This window comes from Mesitornis unicolor, unplaced genomic scaffold (assembly GCF_000695765.1).
Source record: "Mesitornis unicolor isolate BGI_N332 unplaced genomic scaffold, ASM69576v1 scaffold2703, whole genome shotgun sequence".
Taxonomy (NCBI): Eukaryota; Metazoa; Chordata; class Aves; order Mesitornithiformes; family Mesitornithidae; genus Mesitornis; species Mesitornis unicolor.
Window position 1 is genome coordinate 16,627 of NW_010172374.1, and position 7,972 is coordinate 24,598.

At 53.1% G+C, this 7,972-nt stretch overlaps 1 protein-coding gene across 1 annotated transcript in view; it reads left to right on the forward strand.

Annotated features, from left to right (window-relative positions):
• ATL1 (atlastin GTPase 1) overlaps positions 1-7,656 on the forward strand; it is a gene marked incomplete at its 5' end in the record, with an annotated part of 15,793 nt that extends 8,137 nt beyond the window's left edge. The window contains 7 exons of the mRNA XM_010180346.1: positions 1-87; positions 1,583-1,710; positions 2,358-2,414; positions 3,118-3,189; positions 3,820-4,251; positions 6,027-6,041; positions 7,546-7,656. The exon at positions 1-87 is cut by the window's left edge and continues 85 nt beyond it. Coding sequence (XP_010178648.1) covers positions 1-87; positions 1,583-1,710; positions 2,358-2,414; positions 3,118-3,189; positions 3,820-4,251; positions 6,027-6,041; positions 7,546-7,656 — 902 coding nt within the window. The remainder of the gene's footprint in view (positions 88-1,582; positions 1,711-2,357; positions 2,415-3,117; positions 3,190-3,819; positions 4,252-6,026; positions 6,042-7,545) is intronic.
• Between the last annotated feature and the right edge of the window lie 316 nt (positions 7,657-7,972).

Genomic DNA, 7,972 nt, shown 5'->3' on the forward strand with positions numbered 1-7,972 from the left:
CCTGCTTCACCAAAATCTCCTGCTTCCTCCTGCCTCACCCGGGCCTCAAGGTCGCCACCAACCCCAATTTCGACGGGAAACTGAAAGGTAGGAAAGCAAAGCCTTGTTTTTAAGCTGATACTGTAGATGCCCTGATGGATTGTCCTGCTGGTTCCTGAAACCTCCATAGGTATTTTCCATGAAAAAGCTGCTGGAAGAGGACTTGGATCCTCCTCCCGACGATGAACACTCACAAGAAGGAGTCCAGCAGCTGCCTGTTCATTGCCTCATTTTAGGCTCCAGAGCCCCATTTTGAGGGTCCCAACGCTCCTTTTGAGGGTCCCAACTCTCATTTTTAGGGTCCAAACTCCTCTTTTACAGCTCAAGGCCTCCATTGGAGTGCCCCAAACGCTATATTCAGGTCCAAAGCTTCATTTCTAGGGGCCATAGAGGAACCAAGAGGTTCCCCTCCTTTTCAGGGTCCAAAGCATCATTTGTAGCATCTAGCCCATCCTTTTTAGTCCCCAAAGCCTCAATTTTAGGTCCCAAAGCTTCATTTTTAGAGTCCAAAGCTTTGATTCTAGGGTTGAATGCCTCCTTTTTAGGTCCCAAAGCCTCATTTTTAGGACACAAACCCCTCTTTTAGGTCCCAAAGTCTTTTAACCATAGACAGAAGTGAAGGCTGAGAGGGTGTGAGAGAGCTAAAAGGAAGGCCAGGACTGAGATAGGAAGGTTATGGGTACAGTATTAAGCCTGCAGTTAACTCCTGCGCATCGCCCCCAGTTCGCACACATGCAGACCAGTGGTGGAAGGCAGGCGGGTGCTTGCTGGGAGTGGAAGGCTCTCAAAGGAGCATTCATAATTTCAGTTAATTTCAGGTGCTGAGTAGTGTTGAACAAGTGGTGTGTGCAGAACTGGCACAGGAGTTGTCAGCAGCTCCTTGACACCATTTTTCTTGTTCCCTCAGTGTCATACTCCGTTTTTTGTGCTCCGGTGGAAGAAATGTGGGGAAACTTCCCCTCTCTCCTTACCTCCCAAATACTGGGATATGTTGCAGTGTTTTTCTGTCTCCAGCCTTGTGCAGCTTAATTTAAATGGCAATATTTGGATGTCAGATACTCTGAAGCTGTAAGAATGACTGTGAGGTGGCTCTGCCCCTGTTGAAGTGACCCCAGCAGCCCAGGGACCCCTCAACCAGTGCTTGGCAAAGGGGCCAGGCTGGTGGGAGCAGGGGTTGTGCCCGTTCTGGTACCTGCACCCCAGGGCGTCTGATGATGCAGTGTAAATTCAGTCACTCGCAGGAGCCCAAAGTATCCCTGTACCAAGCACTGAATGGTTTGCAAAGGCTTTACAATGGTTTGCAATGAGAATTTCACACGTGGGTTCATAGAGGACCAGGAACTCGGCACAGAAAATCCCACCCGCAGGCACAGGTTTTCCACTACGGGTGCCATGGAGCCATGCAGAGGGAAGGCACAGCTCATGTCCATGCCCTGTACACTAAAAAAATCACAATTTGCAAAGAGTATGCATGTGTAGGCAAGCAGGTGCTGCTCTCTGGCTATCAGCATCGGGCACTGATGATGCTGGGTTTTTTTTCCAGAAATAGACGATGAGTTCATCAGGAACTTGAAGATTTTGATTCCTTGGCTTCTTAGTCCTGAGAGCCTGGACGTCAAAGAGATCAATGGAAACCACATCACCTGTCGAGGCCTTGTGGAGTATTTTAAGGTACCGGCTTATTTCATTGAAATTTGGCTTGTTAATCTGTGCACGCTTGCACTTTTGCTGTCATTAAAGGGGGCAGCAGCAGCAGGCAGGCCAGCACCCGATGGCTGGAGGAAACGTTCTTGACATAGCCAATAGTGCTGGCTCCCAGTGCTGCAGAAAGCAAACCCCTCACAGTTGTGTGTTTGGCACAAGAAGTGGGCAGGGCTGTTCCCCTCTCCCCAGAGGCTGAGGGCTGCATTCCCATTGCCTTTGGAAAAAGCTTATTTTTGTTGCCATGACTACCGGGACATTTTAATGCAAGACATCAGTGAGGAAATCTCACCACGTGCTCTCCAGGGCTACCTGACTCTGGCTCCTTCTCCTTCACTGAAGGACATAGGTAGGTGCAAATCTGATGGTAGAGATGCTGAGTGCAAGCTCTGGAGCAAGAGCCTTCAGTGACCAACCCAGGCTCCCCAAGGAGGCGACCTCGAGCCGTGCTATGTAGCATTATTTGCTGGTAAAGCATCTCCTGCCGAAACCCTCTTGTGCCAGGAACATCCTCCTCTTCTGTGCTTTTAGCATCCCGTGTCTGTCACTGGGTGGGGGTGTTCGCGTGGCACTCATGTGTACCACATCGAGCGTGATTTCATTTTCTGTTTTTGCAGGCATACATCAAGATCTACCAAGGGGAAGAACTGCCACACCCGAAGTCGATGCTGCAGGTACGTGAGTATGAGCTGATGGGCATTCCATGAGCTGATGAGCATTCCTGTATTTCCTGTTAGCTGTCAGGGTCGTCCAGCTAGTGCAGCACATTGGGCCTGCTGTGATTTTATTTCAGTCGCTTTAGTGCAGTGACCCAAAAACCAGCCCTACTGGAAGTATTTGGCAGCCACGAGCCTGACACGGCTTAGTGATTGCAGCAGCACAGCTCGTGCACCTCTGCTGGGCTGTGTTGTGCACACAGCATCAGCCAGCTCAGCCGAAACGATCCCCCGCAGGTGAACAGCATCGGCTTTGGCTGCGCTGGAGCCGCACACGGCAGTGACGTGGCCCCACGTGCAGGCAGGGCTGCAGCTCTGCTCTCGGAGCCAGGCGGCTTTGCGGGAGGTTGCAGCTGTGGCTGTTCACATACAACTGAGCCTTTTATCTGTTTTCTCGCTGCTTCCCACAGCCAAAGCCAAAGTTTTTGTTGCTCTGGCGTGGAGGGTAGGAATCCTCTCTTCAGACAGGCTTTGGTCTGGGGAGGCGGAGTGTAAATCTGGGATGATCCTATTTGGCGTTGGTCAGAGTACGCTTGGCTAAGATGAGGGAGCTGTTTAATTCTGTGTGGACCATGGGTACCCAGGCTACCCTCTGCAATTCTACTTCTTAACCCTGTTTTTCTGCACTTAAAACTTTGCACCCCTTTTGCCCTTCTCACAGGCCACAGCAGAAGCCAACAATTTAGCAGCGGTTGCCACTGCCAAAGACACCTACAGCAGGAGGATGGAGGAGGTGGGTGGTGCTGAGCACCTTGTTTCACAGCGCTCGTGTCTCCCGGCTCTCCTGTCCTCATGGGGAAACCTCCCTGCCTGGTTCCTGGTAGAAAATGTCCTGCATGGGCTTGGCCAGGACTGGTTACAGTGGTTTGTCCCATCTTCATGGTGGAAAAGGGGTTCTCTTGCCCGGTCAGGGTATCACGGCAGGACAGGGGAGGGTGATTGATAAATGGTCACTGGTTTATCCGATGGCAGCTTTTCATAGCCTCTGCTGAATTTGCATTCTCTTCCCAGCATGGGTAGATGCAACCCAAAAATGTGACATACTGGGGTGGCAACGCGCGGTTTCCAGCACCGGAAAGTGCTGGGGTTCAGGGTCCTGCCGGTCCATGGAGCTTAGTCATCGGTGTTGCCCCAGATCCTGGCTTGGGCTGTGGGTGAATTGGGTAGGGGAGCTGTGGGACACCCACTGCCCCGTTTGAACCTGCGCCTTGCAGAGCTGTCCCACATGGACAACGCAGTCATGGAGGTCTTCCTGCAGGATTTAGTGCCAAACAGGAGCCTCTGATCCCTAATTCCAGGGTTTGCATGGCAGCGCTGTAGGCGCTGAGGTTTCTGGAGTGACTGGGCTGTGTTTTCCACCCAGGTCTGTGGAGGCGACAAGCCCTTCCTTGCACCCAGTGACCTCCAGACCAAGCACGCGGAGCTGAAGGAGGAGGCGGTGAAGCTGTTTCGGGGGGTGAAGAAGATGGGCGGGGAGGAGTTCAGCCGTCGCTACCTCCAGCAGCTGGAGACCGAGATCGATGAGCTCTACATCCAGTACATCAAGCACAACGACAGCAAAAACATCTTCCACGCCGCCCGCACCCCCGCCACCCTCTTCGTAGTCATCTTCATCACTTACGTGATAGCTGGAGTGACCGGCTTCATTGGCTTGGACATCATAGCCAGTCTGTGCAACATGATCATGGGCTTGACACTTATCACACTGTGTACCTGGGCTTATATCAGATACTCTGGGGAGTACAGAGAACTGGGCGCAGTAATAGACCAAGTGGCCGCAGCGTTATGGGACCAGGTAGGATAAAGAGCTTTTGATTGCAAACAAACAAACAACAACCCCCCACCAGGTTCTTAAATGTTGAGTTTCCTGGGGGTTTTCTTCCCTTTTGAGATGGCTTTTGCGTTTTAGGGTTGTTAGATGCTGCGGCTGGGCCTGCCTGGGCAGATCCAGCTGCTTGAGCTGGTTGTGGTCAGGGGGAGAAGGAAGAGCTGGGCCCTGTCTTCTTCAGACAGCAGGACAAGGTTTAGGCCATTCCGTAGACCTAGATGGGGAGAGCAGATAGAGAAAACATTTTCAGGTCAGTTTGTGGAGTTGTTTGTAAGGGGGAGATGTTTTAGGGACCGGAGATGGGCCTGGGTAGGGCTGCCCCGTGGTTGTAGTGCAGGTGGGCAGCACAGGAGGGGTTGGAGAGCAGGGGTGAAGAGCAAGGCTGAGCCTCTGAGCCTTGCCCAGTGTGACACAGGCCATGTAAACCCGGGCTGAGGATGACAAAACTCAGAGCAAGCTGTTTCCTTCTGCCTTTTTCTTTCTTTCCTGTGTTACCCATCACCAAATGCTTGTGGAGCCTCGGACACAAGCTGAGCTTGTGGAGCCTTGTGGGAATGGGGCAGCTTTGCCTTGGGTCCCACCACAGAGACATTCTCACAGCCGGGGTGGCTGCTTTTGTGTGCCCGTCAAAAGGACCAGACCCCCTATCTCCTGGGGCAGGGATTTTTGGGTCTCCCTGCGTCTGCCAGAGCCCGGGGCTGGGTCTTGGCTCTGCTCCGCTCTCCCCTTACAGCCACACAGGGCTGGGTCAGTCGGTCTCCCTGCTCTTTTTTGATTTCTTAATTTTTTTCCAGACAACATGGGAAGGTCTTGGTCGGGCGCCCCTATCAAACACCACCTCTGACAATCTTAAAAACGATCACAGGGAGAAATCTCCCCTGGTGTTGCTCTGCCCACTTTCCAAATGTGCTGTTGCAGGGTTATATTGCAGCCCACGGCCACGGTATTCCTAAAACTTGGTCATTCCTCTGTCCCCTTCCCCAAGAGCTGCAGCTGGAGCTGAGCATACAGCTTTGGGGGGGAAAAAATGAAAAAAAATGGAACATTTATTATTCAGTCCCTTCATCCCAGAGCGGGGTAGTGGTGGTGCTCAGCCAAGGCTGCCTTTACAGTCAGGTGGCTTGAGAGGAGCTCATCGCCTGTGTCCCAGGTGGGTTCATCCTGGCCATGTCCTCAGCATCCCCCCGAACGGTCAGTGCCTGTGCTGTGGCCATTTGCTTGGGGACCCTTCCTGGGCGTCTTGGGGTGACGCTGGTGTGGTTAAGCCCCGCATTTGCCCATCCCAGTGCAGGAACCAGTGGGAGGTTTAAGCAAGGATGGGACGCAGCCAGGAGAAAGCTGCTCGCTTGCAACCTGCCAAGCTGGGAGGAAAATAAAGCAGTTGAAGTGCCCAGAGCGGCTCCCATGGGCTGTGGGGCACAGCTTTCCAGCTGGAGGGAAAGGTCTGGGAACGAGCCATGCGGATGGGCAGTGCTGGCCCTGCCGCAGGCACTGGGGCTCGGGCAGCGAGGACATGCAGGGCCGAGTGGGTCTGCAGCCCTGGTGGCTCTGTCCCGTGGCCAGGCTGCAGGAGGGGTGGCCAGAGCCCTGAGGGGTCCTGCACAATGGGCAGCGTGTACTGGGCACCAGTAAGCGGCTGTGGGCAGAGGTGTGAGCACCCTGCGCTCCCTGGGCGTGCGTGATACACAGAGATGCTTTTCCTTTTCTTTTTCTTCCCTTACCTTCCCAACGCCTCTCCCCAGGGAAGCACGAATGAGGTAAGTAGTGTTGCTCTCCCCATCTCCCCGCATGCAGCTCCATGGGGAACAGCGGCTCAGGCCCTGCTGCATGTTTCGGCCACCTTTGGGCTTGTGGAGGACGGGGCGCTCTGTGTGGGGGCTGGGAGAGATTTGGGTGGGGAACGTGTGTGTTACGACAGATTTTTACATCTTTCTCCCATTGGTTCTGTGTGGGGATTTTCCTGTTGTGCTGAGAGGTGACACTGAACAGGCAGAGCCCTTGGATGCCGGGCTCAGGGCGGCTGCCTCATCAGCATCGAATTAAACTAAAAATGGTTCAATACCGACTTACCAGTTGGTGTGACTGGGCATGGACGTTAATCCTGCGTTGTAGCCAGGTGCCACCAAGGTCTGTAGCAAAAGCCAGGTCCATCTTTTACTGTGTCACCAACGCCCAACAGCTCCCTCTGTCCATGTTAATGCACTTTTCAGCTGCTGCACTATGAAGTTCCTCTTAGAAGAAAGTTGGAGTTCTTACAGGTTCAAAAGGACATTAAAAAAAAGAAATTAGGTAAAAATCAACCCATTCCTTCCCCCAGGCTGTTTCGGGGCCACGCGTTGTGCCACAACTGCTGAGCAGCCAAAAGCTCACCGACCTCTGGGGTCGCGGGCATTGCTCTGGCTGTGCAGCAGGAAAACACGGCTTTGCCACCGATGGGCTCTTGAATCCTCCCAAAATCAGCTCCATGAGACTGCTTTGGCACAAAAAAAGCCTAAATTAGGACAAAAACACTGCAAGGTCACTTATGTCGGGTTTGCAGGTGTATTTTCAAGATAGAAACCCAGAGATGCTGCATGAAGTCTCCTCCACTGCATCCCCAGAATTTCACGTCTCTTTCCTATGCCCCTTTTGGGATTGGCATCACCTCGTCCCATGCCGGCCTGACCTAATCCTGCCTCGTTATCCGCAACCCCAGCAGCTGCCAGTGGGTTCTGTTTGGTTTTAGTTTTCCCCCAGTGACAGACCCTGCAGAAACAGGGTGCACACATTGATGAGACCGGGGAGCTGCTGTTTGCAAAGGATGCCTTTTTCTAAAAGGAAAACGTACCCGAGCACAAATTGGAAATGGTAGAATTGGAAGGAAGAAGAATAATCCTGCATTTATCTGCAGAGAAATGTAGAGAAACCAGGTACCTGTGATACAGCAACGCCCTCCGTGTGACACAGCACGGGTCTGCCTGGTGCTGTAAAACAAAACGTTGAGGATGCAGAAATTTGAGACCCTTAGGAAATAAACCAACCCCTGTAAGCTCCCTACTTGTACTCCAGGCGCTCCTTGGCTTCATACAACCCCAGGGGCTCCTCCCATAGCTGAGACCTCTGAAAACTCAGCAAATGAGCCGTCTTAATGCTTTTCCCTGTTGGACGCTTGACACGATCAAGAGCTGACCTGCAGGTTTCGACCTGCGTGCACACAAAAGCACAGCACACGGGCGCTGTGGCGCAGCCGGGGCCATAACCATCTCCTCTCTGTTTCCCCAGGCTTTGTACAAGCTGTACAGCGCGGCAGCAACGCACAGACATTTGTACCACCACGCCTTCCCTGCGCAGAGAGCGGAGCCAGCTGAGGGCCCCGACAGGAAGACACTGTGAGCAGTGCCAGCGGGGCACGACCAGCTCCTCCCCGGCTCCCAGCACCGGACAGGGAGAGCGGAGGAGGAGGCACCCGTGAGGTGGTGGCAGTGCATCGTTCAGTGGCACGGTGTTCGTTGGTAAGGCGGCAGCGTTGTTCGTTTTGTTGAGATGTACGTAGTGGTACTGCCGCAACGACAAAGCGCTTTGAATTTGTAACTGCCAGCGGACTTCCCACCTAATTATGAAGCCTTCGTTTCCCCTTCATAATTAGTTATGAAGTCACTGAAGAAATCGTTACGTTACACAATTCTGCAACTAAAAACCTTCCAGACCT